Source organism: Centruroides vittatus, unplaced genomic scaffold (genome assembly GCF_030686945.1).
Source record: "Centruroides vittatus isolate TY-2023 unplaced genomic scaffold, ASM3068694v2 contig_452, whole genome shotgun sequence".
NCBI lineage: Eukaryota > Metazoa > Arthropoda > Arachnida > Scorpiones > Buthidae > Centruroides > Centruroides vittatus.
The window spans coordinates 1,425,431-1,450,994 of record NW_027122248.1 but is presented as its reverse complement, the minus strand read 5'-3'; the positions used below and the strand labels follow the sequence as shown (position 1 = coordinate 1,450,994).

General features: G+C 32.4%; 1 protein-coding gene across 3 annotated transcripts; it reads left to right on the top strand.

The window, feature by feature from the left end:
* On the top strand, window positions 1-25,564 carry LOC136977196 (alpha-(1,3)-fucosyltransferase 10-like). 3 transcript variants are annotated; one of them, XM_067272655.1, is made up of 8 exons: window positions 1-75; window positions 187-283; window positions 366-414; window positions 1,775-1,926; window positions 18,774-18,899; window positions 19,174-19,451; window positions 24,603-24,777; window positions 24,858-25,564. In XM_067272655.1, exons 2-8 carry the CDS (start codon window positions 194-196, stop codon window positions 25,359-25,361), a joined length of 1,374 nt encoding a protein of 457 aa, XP_067128756.1. In that variant the 5' UTR covers window positions 1-75; window positions 187-193; the 3' UTR covers window positions 25,362-25,564. The 3 variants fall into 3 exon arrangements, with proteins under 3 accessions (XP_067128756.1, XP_067128758.1, XP_067128757.1); XM_067272657.1 differs by lacking the exon at window positions 366-414 and having other exon boundaries at window positions 2-75; XM_067272656.1 differs by lacking the exon at window positions 366-414 and having other exon boundaries at window positions 16-283.

Below are 25,564 nucleotides of genomic sequence, written 5' to 3'. Positions count from 1 at the left end.
CTATTTAAAATCGTGTATCGCATATACCGAGAGACTGTCAAACTTCCACAAGAGAGGAAGTTTGTGCGATTAAACGTAATAACTTTCACATTTTTGAAAGGAATAATTCAAAATGAATAAACAAACCGAAATTTATTAAATACCATGAATTTTATTTAAAATTCTTAACTTAATTACATATTTTAGTAAGGAGATGTTTATAATATGTAGAAGATGGAGTTTTTTAATGTGTTGCCTGGCAATTTTTATCTTTATTCTTCAAGGAATATTTGTCATATATCTGGTAAGTTTGTTAAATTTTTATTGAATTTGCTTAGTGATGATTTTTTAATTTAATTTATTTTCTAATTAAAATGTTTTCATAGTTGGAAGATTTTGAATTGCAACAATTGTCATCAAATATACTACAACCTGGTAAGTAATAGTGTAATTAATTATATTTTTATTGGGTGTGTGTGTTGCAAATGTCAGAAGGATTTAAATATCTGACTGCACAGGAAATAGAATTAATAATTTTGAAATATTACAAATTGCCCTGTTGCTAAATAAAGAGTAAAGCAACATCTAAATTATATTTGTTTATGTTTAAAATGTATAACACATTCTTCTGATGTGTAAGATTAGTATGGTAAACTTTGTCTAAAACATTCTTTCTCCATGAATATTATAAATAAAAAAGACTTTTTCTTTGTTCTGTGGGCACTAAGAGGGCCTTTGTAATTGTATCGACGCGACCACTTTGCCAGTCCTACATTGGGGGGTCGGATGACGAGAGATGGGGTCTGGCATATCGTCGACAGATTATCTGCAAAAAATTCCTGAGGTTGCTTACACCTATTTAATTCTTGGTCTCCTAGGTTGGTTGGCTAATACATTCACTGCTTTGGCCATTTGACTGTTGCCATTTCTACTTATACTCTGCAAGGATTCTAATCATCCAAACTAGGAAACATCATTCAAATATAAACCCACCTGATGGAGGTTTTATTTACTTCAAAATCACCATACATTTGATTAATAAGTAGAGGGAATCATTCGTTAACTACTTTTTATTGTATATTATATGTATATTATATATGTGTATGTATGTATGTATGTATGTATATGTATATTATTATAAATTATGATTATATTGAATTTTTAATGTTTAAAAATACATTTCAAAACATGTTGAAATCAAAATATTTCATACAGTTAAACAGAAAAAATGTTAAATTATTTATACTTTCAGATGCACATGTATTCTAAATAGTAATGTTTCTGGATAATTTTAGATAATTACAAGTGTATGAATAACCATTATATTAATATAATTGTCTTTTTTAGTTATCTATAAACCTAATTAATGTTTCAATTGTGTAGTTTAATTGACTGGCATTAGTAGTAGTAGTAATAATAATCTTTGGAAATCCTCCGATAACAGATATTCCTTACATAAAAAATTAGCAATTAACAGGATATTTGTATTATTTTCGTTTTATCAACCAATAAAATATTTTGATAATTTGCTATTTAATGGAATGTGTTCAAGGTTAATAATAATAAAATATTTTTACGTATGACATGATTAAAATGTTGAAGTTTTGATTTAATTTAAATAAATTTTAACAAAAGCTGAATTTTATTTAAAATATTTTGTTAATTTTACGTAAGAAAGTTCATTTGTTTTCAAAAAATTAAAAAAATATATAATGTTTATTTCAGTAATGGTTATTAAACATGGTTCATTTTTAAAATTTTAGTGACTAATATATTGTTTTACTTTATTTATTAGATGGTGACGATAGAGAAAAATGGCATAACAAATATCCAATAATTCTTTGGTGGACACCATTTACTGGGGAAACTGGAAAAGTTCGTCAATGTGGTTTGGATAAATGCTTCTTTACTCAAAACAGGAATTACGTTAATAACAGCTTATTACAAGTATGGTTTCGTTTATTAAATAAAGTTTAAGACTTAATTTTATTTATTAACTCAGATTAGAAACTAAAAGTAGAAAAAAAAAACAAATAAAAATTAAAGAAGTGTGAAAGAATAAAGTTTTGAGATTAAATTAAAATTTATTGCTATGATTAAAATTGGTTTTGGTTTTTTAAATTTGATGTCAAAGTTCAAAGAGCATGATTTGTGATCTAATTTTGTTTGTTTCCTTGATATATGCTTCATATAGGCTATTCATTTTTTAGAATCTGTTCAAATAATTTTTATAAGTATTAAATATTTTTCATATGTCTTATGTTAGAACTGGTTATTGATATAAAAACTTATTAGATTAGGTTTTTAACTTTTATTTGAAATAACATTATTTACAGTTGATTCACAATAAACTAAAGTGGATTGGTTAGAGAAGAATTGTTGAGTTAACACAGTTTAAAATTTTGGAAATTACTACTATTAACAAAAACATAAATATATTGATATAAGCAATACAGCTAAATATATTATATTTTTATTATTTCTTAGGTATGAAAACTTATACCATTAGGAAAAAAATCTGGATACTCATATTTAGGCTTTTTCTGTTCTTTCTGACTCCATTGTGATTGTTTATTGAAATTTTTCAGAATGCTCTCCTTGTTTTTTCAATACTCGGGTAGAAAGAGTATGCAATGGAATACCGTATTCTTTTATGATTTCATATTTGTTCTTTTTGTCTTTCTCTACAGTTCTAATTATGGATACCTTTTCTGCTGTTGACGGGTCTTTAGTTTTCACTTGTTGCTTGCCATTTGTCTCCCAATACTTCAGAATGATAATGGTCCAAATACACTGATCTGCTCACTGGTATCAATGAAAATGTAGAATACAAATTTTGCAGCTGAATTTATGTGCTTAATTTTCAAGAAAATTTAGAAGAATGTCTAGGTTTAATTGGCCAATAAATAAGTGATCTGTCAAAATGCAAATTTTTTTGCCTTTGGTGGTTGAATATTATCCCAACATACCAAGCCATGTGGTCGTTGGCTGTCTCCATGATCTTTCCAAGAACTCGTAATCCATCTCAATTTGTTTTTTGGATATCAGCGTCAAAATGGAAAATGGTCATCTTTCCACCTGCGTTTTTTGTAAGGAGTCATATTCACCTCTATTTATACCTAACAATTCACATTATCTTATTGTTACAAAGTCTCTGCTTTTCGATCTCTAGTAAAAAGGGCCCACACACATTGTTCGGAGCAGAGTGAAAAAGAAAACGAATTGTCTTGGATCAAGTCCCTAGCAACACAACATTGATATCTGTTCTCTTTGGTCAAACATCTCATAAAACAATATATAAGGAAGGGGAACAGAACTATTCCACAAAAAGAATGAATGAAAGTCATCACATATAACAAAACACTTTCTAATATATATAGAGAAATTGCCAGGACTACTAAGATGCACTTAGTATATCGATGCACTTCAACAATCTTTTCACTCATCAGAAATGATAAAAATATTATACATGACTCATACTCTCCAGGGGTTTACACAGTACCTGTTTCCAACCATCATGTCAATCACTCATTAATATACATTAGAGTGACAGCAAGAAGTCTTGCCATGAGGATGAAGGAGCATGAATATGATTTCAGAGACACCAAGATCTCAAGTAACACTATCACATATGTAATAACGTCAATAATGTACTGTACATATATATGTAATATATATATATATAATCAAATGCCATCTTAATATGGCCCTCTTAAAAACACATCAGAAAACATATGAAATTGAATATGAAGTGAATTCATCTGTTTTCTAATTTTTCAAGTTAGCAAAACAAGGTCTTAAAACCATTTTTTAAGTTAGGGACACAAGGTTTGAGTTTATGGGAGTTATGTCAGAATGAAAAAATAAAGTTTGATATAGTAACACTTAATGAAGTTTAGCTTATCAAGAGTCATCTGTAAAAGCATATAAAACATATAAAACTATATTATAAAATATACAAAACTGTGAATAAGCATATCGTACAATATCTGAATTGTTTTTTTTCTACAACCACAATTTCTTAAGTTGTAGGATATTTCTACATGTTATCTGCAAAAAGAAACTGTGTAGACATTTAAATAGTTAAATATGTTCAACATTTTATTGCAACATTCTGACCAGTATAATGTCAGACTCTATTCTTTGAACTTTTTATTACATTCATATTGACTGTTTGTATATTGTCTGTCCTTTCTAATGATTTTGATAAATATTATACAGTACATTTTAAGTTTAAAGAACTTGTTACAATGTAATGGACTTTTAAAAGGGTTAAATACACTCATATTTTTAAATTAATAGAGTTCAAACATTAATTATAGCTGATAAGCTTTTCAGAAATAATCCAGCTTTTCAAGAACTATAAAAATCTGATGAATAACAATATATTATATATGGTACAGAGTCCATGTTTATTTTTAAATAAACAAATAATCTGTACTTTAAACCAGTTAAAGAACTATCATACAAGCTAATGCATAGTTACTTATATATGGTTATTTCTCATCAGTAGTTCATAAAATATAAAATTTAAATACAACAAAATTAATTCTATCCAAATTTTGTTATAATGATGACTATATAACTAGTCAAAAATGTTAGCTTTAATGCAAACTTTTAACTGGCTTGGTACCAGTTAGAGATACAGTTTAAATCATTGGCGCACACTTAATAATTTGTTTAAAAAGTTTTTCAATATATTGGACAGATTTTTGTCAAATTATTTTAAATGCAATAAAATTATAATAATTTAGCAAGATATTTTACATAGTTTTTCATATCATATATGAAAAAAGTAAATTTATGATTTAATATGAAAATGATTTAAATTTGTATGTGTTTGTAAATATTTAAAAATGAATTTTTTAAGAGAAATATGATTTTAAAAGTAAATATATTCAGAAAATTATTGCAATTTAAATGCCTCAAATTACATTACTTTAATTTATAGAAGTACTTTCTCCCTTTATTGACAATAGAAATTTTTAAAAAGACTAATTTCATGCAGATAACTTGCAAGAGCATAAACCCTGTAAAAAATTGCTAGAATGGAAATAATATCTTTCTATAATCCATACCTCTGAATAAACAGATATTTTAAAGGTACTGTACAGTACATGATAAAGTATGACACTAGTATATAGTTTAGAAGAATATATTTATTTCAAACATTAACACATTGTTTTTCTATTTCACTTCTGTTAGCAATTTATTATAGATTTCATAAAACATGTGAAAACAGAATACCAAAATAGACTTTTCTAAACTGTGTGTCAAATAAAAAGACTATTGAATGAAAAATTTTATCATAACACTTAATTTCTGTTTTATTTATCATGTATTAATAAGAATTATAACAATAATAATAATAAATATTAAAATAAATTGGAAAAAATTAAATAAAAAATATCAGTAATATCCAATGACACTTATTTGAGTGTGCATGCATCCACTGCTCAGCTCTTATTCACTATAGAGAATTCTAAAGACAATTCTTACATTCTGCTTTTGCTAGTAAATAAATTATCTCTGTACTGATATTTTGCAAGACTGTCAATCATATACAAATAACAGTAAACATTATTAAAATAAGATTGCAGCTTCATTTATTTATCAAATAATTAATTTAAAAGTTTCTTTATAATAATTATAAGAATATAATTAGAAAATATATTTTTTATTGCTGTCACGTTTTAATATTCTTTGTTTATGAACAAAGCTTTAGTTAAGACATTGAAATTATTAAATTATTATTGAAAAATGAAGCAAATCAAACAAAATTGTAATTACGTCATCTTTAGTTTTGATTTCTATTAGAAAAATGGCAGAAAATAAATTTTTTTATGCATAAAAAAAAGGTGAAATATTGCACTATCAAGCTAGGGCTAGTACTTTAAATGTATATTATTATTACCTGGTGGTTTCCACGGTTTTTTGGTGCACCTTGTGATCGCTTTGTTGTAGCAAGCTTCGTGAAGACCTCTAGTTCCATTTGCTGATGCATGGGTGTAGGTTGGCAGGACTTTATGGCCGCTAGGGCGGCCGGGACCAGCTGGTCAAAATCGGAGCTTGAGGGAGGGGGGATATATTTCGGACCTCGTTGCAACATGTTATGCACAATCGTGGGCACACTTTCTTCTGTGTAGTTATGATACGGAGTTGGTACTGCCACTGTTTTTTGTGCATACGAAAACTTGAGTAGCCACTGGAGTTTTTTTGCTCAGCCTCTTTTTAGTTTTTTGAGTTGCGACCGAAGCTATACTTTGTATTTTGCCTATCTGAGTGTACAACTTGGAGGGGTCACAGACTTTGGAAAATCCCAGATGTGCCACATAGGTTCTTTTCTCCGCTTCCGCGATGCACTTACGTTTATTTCTAATTAGCTTGGTCAAAAGGGACTGTTCTACTTTCGGAAGTGTTCCTCGAATACACTCCGGAAACTTTTTGCGCTTAAGTTGTATGCATTTGGGAACTACTCTTTTGGCTCTGCACGTTAGTAGGAAATGTAGTTGGGCGAGCAATTTTTGCCATTCTATCTGTAATTTCAGCAACGTGAAGAAACAGTTTTTCGCAGTTTCCATTGCTTGTAGAAAATAATAAAAGTTAACTCACGCCAAAGTTGCATATATTTCTGATAATTAGCACTGAGTTCAGCGTTAACGTAGATTCTTCTTTTTATTGCAAGCACTTTCGACGAAAAATTACGATCGTCGTCTTCAGGCGAATGTGGAAAGAACAAATTTGAAAGAGGCACGTGCCGAACGTTCCAAACCGAATAACGGAAGATTTTCGTTGGCGAATTTTTAAAAAATATAATGTATTCTTTTAGCGTTCGGTAACTTCGCCGGTTCGAAGGAGATTTTAGAACGGCACGAATTGACGGTGCATGCGCTGAAAAGCACACACGCTACGTGTGCGCTTGTCGGCGTGTTTGAGTGTTTATGCGCTTGTAAAGAGTGACCCAAATTTCGGGCAAGTCCAGGGTGGGGACGTTGCATGCCTCTGCTGTTATTGTGAGGATCGCTTCCCAGATGAATATTATTTTTCTATTGTTGGAGCTTTTTAGGAGCGCTGTTTCTGACCAAAGCGGAGTGTAACCTTGTTGTAGAACTTTTCTGGTCAGCTCTGTTGTTTGCCTTCCTTTATTTATATCATCCTGGTGTTCCGCGATACGGCAGGCGATCATTCTTGTTGTTGCCCCTATATATTTCTCTATTTCTCCTGTTGTTGGATTTTTTAGTGGCACCGCGTAGACCCCCGATTTTTCTAATGCGCTGATTTTGTCTCGGTCGTTGCATATGGTTCTGCGTAGGCTGGGTAGAGGGGTCAAGGGGAGCACGAAGCCGTACCGCCGGAATATACGGCTAATGAGTATGGACTGTGCTCCTAGATATGGTAATGTTGACGGTACTATTGCCATTTCTTTTTTGTTGTGTAGCGTGGTGAACGGATGGATGGAATCGTTCACTCTACGCAGTACATGCGTAAATTTGGCGCCTGTGAACCCAGCGTGTAATACTGCCATTCGTATGATTTCCAATTCATCGTTTATTAGGTCCTGCGATGAGGGAAGCAGTATCGCCCTTCTGATGAGAGCTGCTATGGCGGCATTGATATACCGCGATGGTTGGAAGGCGTCAGCTGGAGTGATGTGGGGAATCATGTCGGACTTGTGGTATACCGCAAACCGTGGTCCTTCCGGCGATTTCTGTATCTGCATATCCAGAAATGTTATTGTCTGGTTCCGCTCCTTTTCCCAAGTGAATTTGATGGTGGGATAAACGCTTGATAATCGCTGCATAAATCGGATGAATTCTTCCTCTGAATTCCCCCATGCTACTAGGATGTCGTCAACATATCGTAGGTATAATAGGGGGTAGCAAATAGTGAGCGGTGCGTTGAAAGTTTTTTGCTCCACGTCCCTCATGACGAGCTCGGCCAAGACTGCAGAGAGAGGGGAGCCCATAGGGACACCCTGTTTCTGGAGATAGATTTGTTACTCCCTCCTCCATAGAAGCCAAGACCACCATCGAAGCCAACATCACAAGAGCAAACATCAACATCTGCACCTTCTACAAAATGGACGTGATATCTCTATACCCTTCCGTCCCCACGTTTGAAGCCGTAATGCTAGCCAATACTATGCTCCTTAAGAAAGGTCTCACAGTTCAGCAGGTACTAGATATTCGTGAAGCGTTGATCTTCGTCACTGAAAACAATTATTTCCGCTTCAACCAGAAAATCTATCTCCAGAAACAGGGTGTCCCTATGGGCTCCCCTCTCTCTGCAGTCTTGGCCGAGCTCGTCATGAGGGACGTGGAGCAAAAAACTTTCAACGCACCGCTCACTATTTGCTACCCCCTATTATACCTACGATATGTTGACGACATCCTAGTAGCATGGGGGAATTCAGAGGAAGAATTCATCCGATTTATGCAGCGATTATCAAGCGTTTATCCCACCATCAAATTCACTTGGGAAAAGGAGCGGAACCAGACAATAACATTTCTGGATATGCAGATACAGAAATCGCCGGAAGGACCACGGTTTGCGGTATACCACAAGTCCGACATGATTCCCCACATCACTCCAGCTGACGCCTTCCAACCATCGCGGTATATCAATGCCGCCATAGCAGCTCTCATCAGAAGGGCGATACTGCTTCCCTCATCGCAGGACCTAATAAACGATGAATTGGAAATCATACGAATGGCAGTATTACACGCTGGGTTCACAGGCGCCAAATTTACGCATGTACTGCGTAGAGTGAACGATTCCATCCATCCGTTCACCACGCTACACAACAAAAAAGAAATGGCAATAGTACCGTCAACATTACCATATCTAGGAGCACAGTCCATACTCATTAGCCGTATATTCCGGCGGTACGGCTTCGTGCTCCCCTTGACCCCTCTACCCAGCCTACGCAGAACCATATGCAACGACCGAGACAAAATCAGCGCATTAGAAAAATCGGGGGTCTACGCGGTGCCACTAAAAAATCCAACAACAGGAGAAATAGAGAAATATATAGGGGCAACAACAAGAATGATCGCCTGCCGTATCGCGGAACACCAGGATGATATAAATAAAGGAAGGCAAACAACAGAGCTGACCAGAAAAGTTCTACAACAAGGTTACACTCCGCTTTGGTCAGAAACAGCGCTCCTAAAAAGCTCCAACAATAGAAAAATAATATTCATCTGGGAAGCGATCCTCACAATAACAGCAGAGGCATGCAACGTCCCCACCCTGGACTTGCCCGAAATTTGGGTCACTCTTTACAAGCGCATAAACACTCAAACACGCCGACAAGCGCACACGTAGCGTGTGTGCTTTTCAGCGCATGCACCGTCAATTCGTGCCGTTCTAAAATCTCCTTCGAACCGGCGAAGTTACCGAACGCTAAAAGAATACATTATATTTTTTAAAAATTCGCCAACGAAAATCTTCCGTTATTCGGTTTGGAACGTTCGGCACGTGCCTCTTTCAAATTTGTTCTTTCCACATTCGCCTGAAGACGACGATCGTAATTTTTCGTCGAAAGTGCTTGCAATAAAAAGAAGAATCTACGTTAACGCTGAACTCAGTGCTAATTATCAGAAATATATGCAACTTTGGCGTGAGTTAACTTTTATTATTTTCTACAAGCAATGGAAACTGCGAAAAACTGTTTCTTCACGTTGCTGAAATTACAGATAGAATGGCAAAAATTGCTCGCCCAACTACATTTCCTACTAACGTGCAGAGCCAAAAGAGTAGTTCCCAAATGCATACAACTTAAGCGCAAAAAGTTTCCGGAGTGTATTCGAGGAACACTTCCGAAAGTAGAACAGTCCCTTTTGACCAAGCTAATTAGAAATAAACGTAAGTGCATCGCGGAAGCGGAGAAAAGAACCTATGTGGCACATCTGGGATTTTCCAAAGTCTGTGACCCCTCCAAGTTGTACACTCAGATAGGCAAAATACAAAGTATAGCTTCGGTCGCCACTCAAAAAACTAAAAAGAGGCTGAGCAAAAAACTCCAGTGGCTACTCAAGTTTTCGTATGCACAAAAAACAGTGGCAGTACCAACTCCGTATCATAACTACACAGAAGAAAGTGTGCCCACGATTGTGCATAACATGTTGCAACGAGGTCCGAAATATATCCCCCCTCCCTCAAGCTCCGATTTTGACCAGCTGGTCCCGGCCGCCCTAGCGGCCATAAAGTCCTGCCAACCTACACCCATGCATCAGCAAATGGAACTAGAGGTCTTCACGAAGCTTGCTACAACAAAGCGATCACAAGGTGCACCAAAAAACCGTGGAAACCACCAGGTAGTAACACGATTCTTAGCCACGAATGGTCTCAGGCTCTTAATGTCGTATATTATTATTTTAATTACCAAAATTCACTTTCTAACAATGAATGTATAACCTATTAAGATGAAAATTATTGTTTAACAAAGTTCTCTGAAATGATGTCATCATGTAGAGAAGACATATAAGTACTGGAAGTGAGCTCTGTTTTTTTGTTTTGTGTAATAAAACCTTTCTGTAACCCATCCTATTATAGTAGGGTGGGTTACACAAAGGTTTTATTTCCATTCTAGCAATTTTCTAAGGGGTATATGCATTAAAATATCATATATTTAATTATATATACAAGGCATGTCCGGAAAGTAATTACCATTTTGGAAAAACTCACATAAAAAATCTTTTTTCAAAACAAAATTTATTTTTACATGAAAGAGCATGTCGGAAACTATTTTTCTCAGTGGCGATGGAAGGTCATTGGAAGCGATGGAAGCGCCGCTTCCACCTTCCAATGACCTTCCCTTGTATTTTATAAAATATAAATTTTCATATTTTAACGTACAGCATTAATTAAAATTAATTTTTTATTATAACTGCATTATGTATCTTTTACAAATTTCTATATCACACGTGAAAAAAAACGATAAGATTGCTATTGTATATTCGAATAATTCGGTGGCGGAAGGAATGTCGAAACTGGGTCAGTTTCCAATCAGCCAGATTATATAGGCATTAGCACATGCGGTTTACAGTTCACCAACCTCACCCAGTTTAGCTGGTAGAAGCAACACACGCATAAAGCGTCCAATTTTATATCCCAGACCAGTTCTGAGCTGTTAGCCGCCTGCCTGTCAACTTCCAAGCAGCCAGATTATAGGCATTGGCACATGAGCTTTACAGAGCACCAACATCATGGTTTAGCTGGTAGAAGCGACACACGCGTAAAGCGTCCAACTTTATATCCCAGAGCGGTTGTGGGCTGTTAGCTGCCTGCTAGATATTTGGCCACCCTCGCCTGATTATGTGAATCACGAGCAGACTAGATCAATGGCGGGCAACCCCCGGCCCGCGGGCTAGCTACGGCTCGCAAAAAGTTTCTATCCGGCCCGCGAGATCTTTAATAGATTAATAAATTGGAAAAATAACTAATTAATAGTTATTTTTCCAATTCTTTGTAATTTTCGAAAACGATAAGAGAAATAAATGTAGTAATTAACTTTTTATTTATTTATTTCATATTTGCAGACTAAAAAAATTACAAGTCACAAGAAGGCATCAATTAACTACTACGGCTCACGGAAAAAACGTAAAATTTATTCTGGCCCATGTTATAAAAAAGGTTGCCCACCCTAGACTAGATTTATAACAACCCAACCGATAGGAGTTTACTGGCATGTTTTTATGATAGTTCTGTATAGTTGACAGGAGTTTTAAAAAATCCATTAAAATATTTGATATGTTTATTCTGCGTTTATTCTGCTCTCCCATCTTCTATTACTTACGGATTTCAATGTTAAACCGGTGATATTACGATTTAGTATGTCCTATCTGTAAGCGGATGCAGATAAAACATGTACATTCTTGTACAATGTTAAAAAATTAACTGTTACTTTGGCATCATCATTTACAACCAAATTTAATGAATGAAACGCACAAGGTACAAAAAAGCTCTAGAATTTATTTTCCTTAAATTTACGATCTAAGTATCCGTTGTCATAAAAATTTGTCTTTCCAATGTTTTCCCAAGACTACAGATATTCAAGTACAAAGTAACTGGTTTCGACTTATTTCTACTTAAGAAGTAATTAAATAATTAAGAGATCAGGGAATGGGGACATAAATAAAACCCTGTTGAAAGAGCCAGAATTTTACTTAAACAAAAGCTTGACCGAACCAATCACTCGCTCAGTACAGTGGGGAACTGATTTCCGTGTACACCTGGTATTAAAACGAATTAGTTAGAAAACAAATGACTATTAAGTTTAACATAGTTAGATTTTTACAGCTACGGTGAGAAACGTTTAAAATTTACAACAGCCCTGTGGCGTCCTTTGAGATATACTAGTGATGCGACAAAAGAGGCATTTGATATTGACCGGTATCGGCACCTCGGGATTTGGCACGCACACACTACATACCTACCTGGACCGTCTCTGATTCCATCCATTAGCTACTCGTATCGAGCTATTTGACTAAGTGGATTGTTTTAAAATTTAAAAAGTAAAGAATATTTTATGTTATTTTTATGTACGTTTCTTTACAAAGCTATATTTTAATTATAATTTTTTTAAAAGTATATTAATACAATTGAACAATATATTGTACCAGGTATGTATATCCATCGCAATTTTATTTCACCGAGTAAGTTTTTATAATTTATCTTTAATTTTAGCCCTTATATCGTGGCTAGCGATTCAGAATGTAATTGTGATATTAAAAATACTTTTAGAGAAGTCTACAGTTTTTACTGGCTTATCGAACAAATGAATACGAATGGACCCTAGACCAGTGATTCTTAACAGGGGGACGCGGCCCCCTGGGGGTCCATAAGAAGTTTGCCGGGGGGCCGCCAAATTATGCAAAATTTCCTTCGGAATATAATAAAAAGAAAATTGATGTATAACCGAATATCGTATTGAAAAGTGAAATAAGAAAGATAAAGTTTTCCTATTTAGTTTTTTTTATTTGTTTTTTATTTCTTCCTACATACAACTTTGTTAGTACAGAAGAAATAAATGCAAATATGCTACTTACACCGCAGTATTTACTTCTTTTATTCCAAAGTAATTCTAAGAAACTATTAATGCTTGGAATTTTAAAAATAATTATGCAAAAATAGTAGGCTTAGTAGTAGGGTTAGAAAATTTAAATATTTTTGCAAAAGTTATGCAAAATCTTTACGACAAGTTGTGGGTGTTTTAGTTTAGTTTTAGCATCGGCTTTGGATCTAATAATAGTGCATTTCTTTCTTATATTGTGTGTTTAGTTTTAATTATTTATAATTAACCCACAAAAATGAGCAAAAAACAGAAAGGAACATTAGAAAATTTTTTTAATGTAAGTAATCACGGACCGGGACCTTCAAAAAGAAAATATACTGAAGAAAATACTAGTGAAAGTTCCGACGATGATACAGTGAAAAACGCAACGGAAAAAAAACCACAAGTCCTAAACTAAAGGTATAAAATTAAGTAACATTAAAATTAGAAAATACGATCGTGATTATATCAAATATGGGTTCGTAAGAATAGAAGTTCAAGGAATTACAAAATCACAAGAAATCTCGTTAAATTATTTTCGAATATTTTTTGTTTTTTCTATGAATTTTTAATTGTTTATTTTATTTTTTGTTAAAAATAAATGAGTTTTTATGTTTAATTGTGAAGTTTGAATGTTATTTAAATAGAAAATGAAATAATAAAGTTATGATTTACATTTATTTTATAAAAAAATAAAGCAATAATAAAAAAATCAATTTATTATAGATAAATTATCAAATATAAATTATTATTTAAAAAATGAGGGTCACAAAAAATTATGAAATATTTGGTGGGCTGCGAGTATAAAAAGGTTAAGAACCACTGCCCTAGACCATCACTGACGCGCAATTAACTGATTGCCCCTGGAAGTCGGCTTCTTACAGAAACACAGCTTCCCTATCATCAAATGTCACGGCATGCCACTGATTTTTCTACATAGTTACCACCATTGTTCAGACATTTGTCATATCGGGAAACCAACTTGTCTATACCCTCTTCAAAGAAAGATGCCGCCAGTGAAGACAGCCACTGCTGAACATCAGTTGTTGCGTTGTCATTGCTGGCAAAGCGCCTCCCTCCGAAATCATGCTTCAAGTTCAAGAACAAATGGTAGTCTGCAGGTGTGAGGTCGGGGCTGTACGGCGGGTGATTGAACTGCTCCCAACCGAATTGTTGAATAAGGTTTTGAGTGACACCAGCAGTATGGGGACATGGGTTGTCATGAAGTAGTAACACAATGCCTTTTGTTTTGAATTGCATGGCAAAGTTTTCGCAATGTTTCACAGTATCGTTCTGCATTGATGGTTTCACCTCTGGAAAGGAACACAACAAGCAGAATGCCCTATCTGTCCCAGAACACAGTGCACATGATTTTTCGTGCTGACAACATTGTTTTGAATTTGTGTTTCGTGGGGGACCATGAGTGCCTTCACTCCATCAACTGTTGTTTTGATTCTGGAGTGACATGACAAACCCAAGTTTCATCACCGGTAACAATTTTGTTTAGGAAATCATTACCTTTTTCACTGTATCGGGTAAGAAATGTCAAAGCACTTCCAAGTCGCTTCGTTTTGTGGACATCCGTAAGCATTTTGGGGACCCAATGGAAACACAATTTGTGATAATTTAAGCGATTTGTGACAATCTCATGCAGATTTGTGCAATCTCAAACAGTTTTTGAAATTTGTGGAAACTCATCACAAAGCAATCTTATTGTGAACCACCTGTTTTCACGAATTTTCTCATTCACTTTTGCAAGCAAACCATCATTGACAACAGAAGGGTGCCCACTCCATGCTTCGTCATAAACATTGGTGCGTCCATCATTAAATTGTTGAACCCACTTTCTCACCATTCCATCACTCGTTACATTTTCACCATAAATCTCTACAAGTTGACGATGAATTTAAACTGGCTTAACATTCTTTGCGTTCAAACACCGTATTACAGAACACACTTCACAGTCGGCGGGATCAGCAATTGTCTTAAACATTTTGAACGCTCACTAACACGTGGAAAAACAACACAATCCGGCTGTAATGGCATCACTGGACTGATAATCAACCAGAAAAACATATGCGCAGGTGCTGAACTGCGATACTACCGCTGCAGTGGAGGTAGAATAAAATGGTACTTACTTTCCAGACACGCCTCGTATAATGTTGCTGAAGAGCTTTTTAACTCGCTTCTTTTAAAGAATGACTGACATAGAATTGCTATTTATAGTTTTAAAATTTGGTGATAAAAAATTAATTGTTAAATATGAAATAGAAGTCTATATTTATATCACACATCAATCAAATTTAATTGGGCTGCAATTTGAAAAAAGTTGTAGACCTATAAATTTCCATTGTTGTCCATCCGTCTTTTCTTAATCTCAAGAACAGAATTAGATAGATGAAATCCGAGACCAGATATGGAAGCTGTACGAACAGGAGGCCCCAATTAACTATACACGAACTTTCGGTTTGCACTGGAATTCATGTTATTTCAATTCAAAAGTTTTCCCTGAAAGCAGTTAATAGATGATTGGCACAGCTCTATTGTTAAAGGAAAAGTATGGTGTACAGGGGCAAGATACTACTAATTAGAGGTGTGAGAGCATTTATTTTAAATGAAATAAATTAAAAATATGATTAAAAACTGTAGCCCTGCATTGTGATCATCTCTCAATAAATAATCACTCATTTATAATATTGCATGTTTTTTTAATTTATTTAAGAGTAAAATCTCTAAGGTTATATTTAAATTAACCTTAAAGCTCTGAACTGTAAATTCTTTCAATTCATTCTAAGTTGGACAGATATAAACATAGATTTCTGGAAATATTTGCGTGGTATATAACATCTTATCTGTTAGGTTTTATAATTAGACGTATATTTTTCAAACATCTCAATTTATAAATATTATTTATGAAAATATATCTAAAATTATCAATATATAAATATTTATGTTAAGGTTTATTGTTTAATTATAAAAATTGTTATTGAAAATTTTATCATTAATAATTTGTATTAGTTAATTATATCTACAGATACTAATATTTTTTATTGGCACAAAGATAAAATTGTCTACTTAATTGTACTGCAAAAAAACTTTTAGATTAAAATAATAACTAAGGTATTCAAAAACAATAGAGAGGTTGTGGCTGATGTTTTCATCATGAAACGTGAACTTTGGACATTAAGCACCACCATCCTGTAAGCCTAGAAGTTTGACAATGGCATTTGGAACATAGAACATGATTCCACTGATGTTCCCAATGCCATTTGTCAAACTTATAGGCTTACAAGATGGCGGTGCTGAATGTCCGACGACGTTCACATTTTTGCGATGAAAACGTTGGCTACAACCTCTCTATTGTTAGTTAATTATTCCTCTGCCCCTGATAGTTTAATGCCCCTAATATCCTACTAATGGTTGACTAAATTCAAGTACATAGAATTTTAAAATATGAATTTTGGAAAAATATTGGGCATCTTGAACCAATGTGTACAATCATGGCCTGAAAACTTAAGCCAGTGAATAAAAAAGCAAGAACATTTCTATTAATTACATTTTTCAGTTTTCTCTTCCTCTTTTAGTTTGTTACAGTTAGATTCCGAGTTTGGTTTTATTTTTTCATTGTTTTAGAAGTATTAATAAATAGTCATAAATAACTCAAAACCAATAGAAGGGCAGTGAAAAAATTAATTAGTTGAATTAATAAAAAAAAAAAAAAAATTGATAGCTACAGAAAACATCCAAAATCTAGGAATTTCTCTTTGGTAATTATAAGCTTGGTGTTTTAAAGTAGTACCATGAGCTTTTTATTATAATATCTGCGCTTTGTGTTTCTGCTTTAGTGACGTGGTGAAGCTTTCAAGAACTAATTTCAAAGACATTGTTTTCCTCATACATTGAAAGCCGGCTAGAAGGTTGAGCAATAGTGTTCCAGACTGCCACCATGAAGGATCCAAGATTGAATTCCTAAACATTGACAATCAGCTTTTCTGGGTTTTCTTCACTTCAAAAATGCCAGAATTTTTCCTTAAAAGACCTTTCCGAAGGCAGACACTCTGATTGGCAAATCACTCTCACGTTGCATGCCAGTATCTATAATTAATCAGTACAATGAAAATATTATGTTTTTTGAGTTGCTCAAACACTATTTAGTTCTATGCACTACAAACAAATTCAGACACTTCAGAAGTTTTTCTATAAAAAACAAGAAATATCAAGATTACATAAAGCTATAATTCTGGCAGATAGTAGCTGCATACCTTTAAACGTACACTCTGAGCACCTGGACATAGCTCAACACAAAAAACATACGCCACTAAGCAGTCTTGGGCCCAAACGGCATTTCAAAGTTAGTCATGTATCATGCAATGATTTGTAATTTTTGGTTGGGTAAAAACTTACCAAGCCTGGCTTATGTTATGTAGAAGATACAGCTTAGAGAGCTGTACCTTCTATATAACATAATGCAATGTGAATATGTTTGTTTAAATTAATAAATGCTATTTTCTGAAAGTATAGAGCATGTTATGTGCTATACGCATAAAATTTTGATGTAAAATGGCCTTTATAGACTAATATCTTTTTTTATTCTAAATTTATCAGTGTCCATTTTTAAAGAAATTTCATTATGTACTAATTAAAAAAGTATTTTTCATACTTTGCATTTCACTAATAGTAAAATTCAAGGTTAGAGATGAAAGAATTTTACCAACTCGGCCCTAAAATGTCCAGCAACTCTGATTTCATAACACTAGTTCAAAATAACAAAGGTTTTCAATTAGTGAATTATTTTTCACTGATTAATTACAGTCAACCAATGTAACAATTATGTAAATAAAATTTGAATGAATTTATATTGCAATAAGTTCTCTCTCTCTGATTAATATAGAAATGTATTTAAAATCACATGTATTCATAATCTGTTATATAGGATATATGGTACAGTTATTGGCCACTTATAGAATTTTAAAATGAAAATTTTCCTAACATTACAGGAAGATTAAATCTGGAAATATTATACCTACTGATTGATTTGTTTTTTTTTTTTTTTTTGTGGTCTTTCTATTGCCAGCATCCAGAAATTACAAATGCCAATCATTTAATCCAAAATGTGTCTTGTTTTATGAAAATGCAAAATTGTATAGTTATTTAGTTATTGGTATAGTTATTGTATTGTTACATATGATAGAAAAACTGTGGGATTTTTTTCGCTACCTATTGATAGCAGAAACTTGCATTAATACTGTCATTCAATATTTCCAGAATAGCTTTTATATAAAATAAATCTCTTATTAAAATATAAAACTCTTGTTAAAGAGGTTTATATTTGAAATGACCAACAACAGTACTGTTTATTCTGTTTAATTTTAATCTCTCTTTTTCTGAATGCAAACTGTGTTATATTGTTCATTAAAACAGAGTTACAGATACAGTATTACTATTATGAATACAGTAAAAAAGAATAATTAAACAAATGCCCTAAATATGCTAATTTTTATATTTAAACTTGAATAGGAACATTAAAATACAGTAAAGAAATTTAAATTGCATCTGAATTAATGAAAAACAAACTGTTTAAAAATAAACATTCGTGATTGATTATTATTAAATAGTACATATTTTTAACACCTTTAAGAAGTACTTATTTTATCATGAATTATAAATAACTTAATTATTTACTCATAGAATAATTTTCATTAATTGAAATCATCATGTTATGATTTTTTTTTATCAGGTCATTCTTTTTTATGGGAGTGACTTTAATCCATTGGATCTTCCATTACCAAGAAAAAGTAATCATGATTGGGGTTTATTGCATGAAGAATCTCCAAAAAATAATTTTTTCTTCTGTTTTAAAGAGGTATTTTAAGATATAATAACCATTCTTTTGCTTTAAGATATGTCACTGTAATCATTTGCATATTTGCATTTCTGTCTTTCGCTATATCAAACTGTAAGTTTATGTAGGCTACTCAAAAAATTTTATGGATTATTTTATGTATGTAATAACTTATGAAAATAATTTAATATGGAAGCTCATTTTATATTTATTTTATTAATTTATTTTAATATGTATTATAAACTAGATATAATTTTCAAGGATTTATATGAAACAAATTTTTATTATTATTTAGGGAATGGAATTATTTAATCACACTGCAACATTCAAACGTGAAAGTGATTTTCCTCTTACTCTTCAGTATCTAGATAGTTTAGAATCATTAACTGATCATAAATACTTTAAATCGACATCACAAAAAGATAAAGAATTAAAAAAGTTATCACCAGTCGTCTACGTACAGTCAGATTGCAATACACCATCTGAAAGAGATGCTTATGTCAAAGAATTAATGAAATATATCAAAATTGATTCTTATGGAAAATGTCTGCATAATAAGGATTTACCTAAAAGGTAATTTTATTTTATTTTTTATTTTAAAAATTTAATTTAATTGATCATACTCATCACATTTAGTGTGCAATAATAGTAATGTGAAAATTCAGAAAATTGTACAGATATCCATAATTTATTCATCTTGTGAACCGCCGGGGAGGTAAGAGGAAGTTGTCACCTCCTTTTCTGGCAACAGGTCGTTGACCTTCCTCTCTTGTCAAGATGGCTAGTTTACGATTGTGGGTCCTGGGGGGTCAGGATTCTTTCTGTCAGGCAAGTGGTGAGAGTTTTAGGGGTTGATGATAAGGCAAAGGCAGTATACAAGTAAAGGAGGACACCATTTAATAATTAAAACAAGATTCATTGGAATTAACAAAACTGACAAATTACAATGCTAATTTCGACGCTAATATGCTTTGGGCTCGAGAGAGAGTTTACAGGGTTGTTTCATTCTTCTTTGTAGGTTTCCACAGCAATTTGAGTTCGTTTAAGGCACATAGATATCCAAGAATTGCCCATAGGTATCCAAGATTGGCATAAGTATAAAAGTTCGCAACTGTGACGTGGACGATATGGATTTAGGAGGTTCGGCGTTGCGGCAACTTGTAGATTCTTTCAGGACTGTCTGCAATGATGTTAGTCTGGCTTTCGATAAGAGACTTCCCTGAGGGGGGAAGGAAGCATCTTTTATAGCTTTGTAATGGGAAAATCGGTCATGTGATCTATTGTTATAGGCGATAAAGGTTATAGGTGTTTCCGAGACCAAAACAAGTGACGAAATTTGGATGTTAACTATAAACTATCATGCAAGTTGAGCTGCATGCTGCTGTGGGAACAATAAAATGTTGATAGTCATTCGAAGAGAGTTTCAAATTTTCCCAGCTAAAGATTTTTTTTGTCATATAACAGAAGTGAAAATAATTAAAAATTTTAGGCTATAAAAATTCTGGATATCACAATCTGATTATGAAACTCAATAGAGGAAAAACTAAAAGATGATAAGCTGTAACAAGTTGTCTTTCTGTTACTCTAGTAAATGGGTAGTAGAGAGAGAGCATTATCAGTCAGACAACCAAAAATTAGAACGGTGTTGTTTAATAGTTGGTAATGATTCTGAGATTGAGTTTAAAACACAATTATAAAAATATTAAGCAGACAATAAATAAACAGTTAGTTAAAAAATATTTATAACAAAGTAATTTGTTATAATTTTCCCCATTATACACTGTATGTACAATGTCTTTCTTTGTTGTATGAGAAAGTTGGCAACTCTAAACTAAACAGCTAATATAATGCCTAGCAAATAAATATGAATAATATTTTTTGCAATTATCATAGAATTCTTTAAAATAATCCATAAGAATTAAGTTCCGTTTCGAAGTTAAGACAATGAAGAAAATATACATTTTCAAGTCTATGTTTTAATCCATTTTTCACCAACCACAGAAGTAACAGCTAAAAATACATGAAGATAAACTTCACGAAAAAACAAACAGTAAGTAGAAAATTCACATGGTTAAAACAGATATCAACGTCAGCCTTTCTATGGAGGATCTGACGTTTTCACATTAAAAATGGAAGTATAATCTTCTTACCATACCATCAAGTCCTTAACATATTTATAACTGGTCTGGCCCTCTAGTGGTGGTTCTGAGTATTCCAATTTCATTCATTTACATGTCGTTACATAACTCTGGATATCTTCTATTTCGAAGCCTCTCAGAATACTCAGCGGATATCTTCTATTTCGAAGCGGAATACTCAGAACCACCACTAGAGGGCCAGACCAGTTATAAATATGTTAAGGACTTGATGGTATGGTAAGAAGATTATACTTCTGTTTTTAATGTGAAAACGTCAGATCCTCCATAGAAAGGCTGACGTTGATATCGTTTTAACCATGTGAATTTTCTACTTACTGTTTGTTTTTTCGTGAAGTTTATCTTCATGTATTTTTAGCTGTTACTTCTGTGGTTGGTGAAAAATGGATTAAAACATAGACTTGAAAATGTATATTTTCTTCATTGTCTTAACTTCGAAATAGAAGATATCCAGAGTTATGTAACGACAAGAATTAAGTTGTTACAGTTTGTATAAACGGTAATCATAATTTAAATGATCAATGACTTTACTGTGTGAACTTTGAGAAAGGGCTCATTTTTCATTTTTACTTTTGTGGCTCTATCATATATAACAGAAGGAAAGTATAGCAATCAATCAAAAAATGATCCCCTGAGATTTTTATATTTTCTGACTCTGGACCTTGAAATGTCAAGAAATGAAAAAAAAAAAAACTTTGGGAGGTTTTCTTTATGTATGGATGTGATGGGGCACAGTTTTGTTCAACCTCTTTGAAGCTTAATTACTCCTGTGTTTTTTCTCAAATTTCTGAAGTTGTACCAATAGGTTTGTATATTAGGAGATTAACCACCAAAATTTAATAGCCTCAAAGGTCGAGGAGGTTTGTGTCATATCTTGAGTAGGGTAGGACTTAATGACTATTTTACTCATTATTAGCCTTTACAACTTTTTATAAAACCCATCCCTTCCATCAAAATTATTATAAAATAGCAAAAATCTTAAAAATATATATAAAAATGTTTTAATAAAATATAACAGATGGCACCACATGCAGTTTTAAAATGTTGCTGGAAAGTTAAGCAACTCATTGCTGGATTGTTTTTGGGTTAGCTTCTATTTCCAAGGCTAAAGTAGGACATTCAAAATTTCAAGAAGGCTTAATACTTAGTGGTAAAATGTCACTAACTTTTAAGTTTTTACAATAGTTCTTTCAGCTGATAAACAGAAAATTGAGTAAATTATTTTTTCCCCATCCTCTTAGCACTAAGAACTCCTTTTTTTTCCATGCCCATCATGGATTCAGCCAAGCTTACAATTAGGTTGACTGCCTGGTATGAGATAGGGTCCAACATATCCAGGACTTACTGCGTCTGAAAAATTCCTGCAGTTGTTCCTTGTTCATCACAATTTGATTCTAGATTCCCCATGGTAGGGTGATGCCTTAACTGCCTTGACCATCTGGTTATCTGAATGTTATATACAAACACTTATATTGTAAGTGTTAACTTAACACTGTATATACTTTAATTATTCCAAAATGACAATGTAGAATCTCAAATTTGTCTAAAACAAATACTAATTTTCATCAGTTTCATAAATGAATGTCTTACAAAGGTGGTCTTCAGATGTAGAATAATAAGAAAATTACTTTCGTATTTATAATACTGATTATATTCTAAATGTCTTTGTCAAGTTTTAAAAGCATTTTTTTATAAGATTGATTGACTGTAATTTCTGAAAATGAATACATCCAATTTATATTTCTAAAAATATATATATTTTTTTATTCATTTATAATGTATAGAGCACAAAAAAAACTATATTGCATAAGTGTTGGGAACAACCTGCATTTACTTAGTATGACTTAAAAACTTCAATTTGTTATTTGCTCAAATATCATGTATTAATTTATTATTTCATATTTAAATTACAAAATCCAATTTCTAAAACTTCTGAAAAATATTCTTGTAATGTATTATCTAATAGTCAAATATAAACGTTTTCATAAATATCTTCAATATAAAACAGTTATTAATGAAATGTTCTTAATGTTTGTTCTAACATTAAGAACATTTCATTGTCCTTTTGTTTTATTTTAATAAAATTTCATTCTTTTTAAGGTATTTAAAATCTATTTTGTGTATTAACAAAATTTCTACAGAAAAATACTATATTTTTATATTTAAACAAATGATAAAAATGAATTGATAGACTTTCTATACAAGCTATAATATGAAAAATGAAATTTAAACTGGAAATTAATTCAAAAATAACCCACAAAGAATTTTTTCACTTTCCAGCACAATTATTTAATGAGTGGACAAACAATCTGTAAAGCAATTTGAAAATGTTTGTCCACTCATTAAATAATTGTACTGGAAAGTGAAAAGGTTGTTTGTGGGATACTCATGCTATAATAATTGGAAAATTATTATAGCATAGGAATGCTTTTGGACACATTTGATTATGAAATATAAATTTATAATCAGTGCCATTTTTTTTAACCATTAGGCACAGTAGACACATGTCTAGAGCCCAGGAAATAGGAACCTGTGGTCAAGGGAGATGTCAAAAAAGGAGACACACTGTACACAATAATAGGGTTATGTTCTGCAGTCTGCAATCTAGTACATATCAGAGTCAGGCTGTCAGCTGTGTGGGGTGAAAGATCGAAGTGCTGGAAGGAGTCCAAAATATAATACCCTATTCACAGTGTACATTTTAAGCGGGATTAAGATTTAAGCAGAATTAAGTTGTCGCGTTGTTGAAAACAAGATTAACTACTTGTTCACACTAGGTAATTAAAGCGAATTGTTCGCTTAGCCCTCAAGAGGCTAAGCGCAGAGGCACACTCCATATTACATTTTAAATAAAATCAAACTTTTGCTTATTTTTCATAAATCATCATAAATGAATTTATATTTAGTAATTTAAAATATAAATAACTTATTTAAAATGCATAAGACGTTAGTTAGGAATTATTAACATTTATTATCAGTGTTGTCGTTGGCAGTACGATTCTCTCAATGTTTATATCACTTTAGTGATAGAACTGTGATAAGAATGGATTTTTGACAGAAATTTATATTATTATTTAAACTTCTTGTATCGAAGCAGCATATACATGACACAGAGAAGAGTATCGTTTGTTCGAACATTTGTACATCTGCTTCCGCCATTATTTGCAGAACTTGTGGTGGACCTCTGGGAAAGCTTGAAGCGACTTAAGCTTCTTTGAGAAAGCAATTTAAGCTGAGCCGGTTGTTGGTAGTTAAACTGGCTTAACGTTAAGTCAATTCCATTCATATTTCATACCTTAAGCTGGCTTAAAATATACAGTGTGAATAGGGTATAACTGAAAGCCTAGGGCCCCTGCCATTGTTAATACAGTCCAGCCTAAAGTATGTAAAAACAAAGATTAAAATTAAACAATTTAATAAATTTGATTTTGTCAAAAGCCCTATTAATTTCTAAGATAGATCAAGAGGAAATTAGCTATTATGTACTGTATTCATTACTTGTAAAGTCATAAATTTTAATTTCATAGTGTGTTTATAACAAATTAAATATTACAGTTGTATTTAATAGATTATCAGATCCAGTTGAATCTATGGACAATGAAGAATTCTGGGAAATATTGAGTAGATATAAATTTTCTTTGGCATTTGAAAATGCTGTTTGTGATGATTACATAACTGAAAAATTATGGCGTCCTCTTACAGTTGGTTCGGTTCCAATATATTATGGCTCGCCTTCCATTAAAGTAAGACTTTCAATTTAAAAGTTTTTTAATTTTTAATAATTAATCAAGTATCATTTTACAATTTGAAATATTTATTATAGGATTGGCTTCCACATTCCAACTCTGTTATTCTTGCAACAGATTTTAATTCACCTAAACATCTTGCAGATTATATTCACTTTTTGAATTCCAATAAAACTGCATACGAATCGCATCTTCGTCATAAACTGCATAAAGAAATAACAAATAATCTGTTAATAAGGACCATGAAAAATCGTAACTGGGGTATTAATAATGATTTTGAAAAGGGAAATTTTATCGAACAGTTTGAATGTTTTGTTTGCAAGAGAATTAATGAAAATTTAAGAGCAAAACAGAGCACAATGATTCCAATCACACGTCAAGCAACTGTTTCTCATTACGGATGTCCTAGGCCAACTTCTCCTTTAAAGAACAAATTGACAGTTCCTAGTTGGTGGATTGAATTATACGACAAATCAAAATATGAAGTCATTGCATTAAGACAGTTGATGAACGAGTACTCTAATTTTACTGAAAAAATGTATCATGAGAGAGTTATAAAATTACTAAAATCTAAATATTAAAAGAACTTGTAATAAATGTAACATTATGTTGTATTTTTATATACAGAATTGTGCATTATAAGTTAGTTTATATATTTTTATCTAGTCAATATATATATACAGTGTATGAAACAATAGTATGCATTTATGACCTTGTTAAATGTATATAATTTTTGTTACAGCTGACCCTTGATAATCCGACAGGTATGGGGTATGGGACCAAA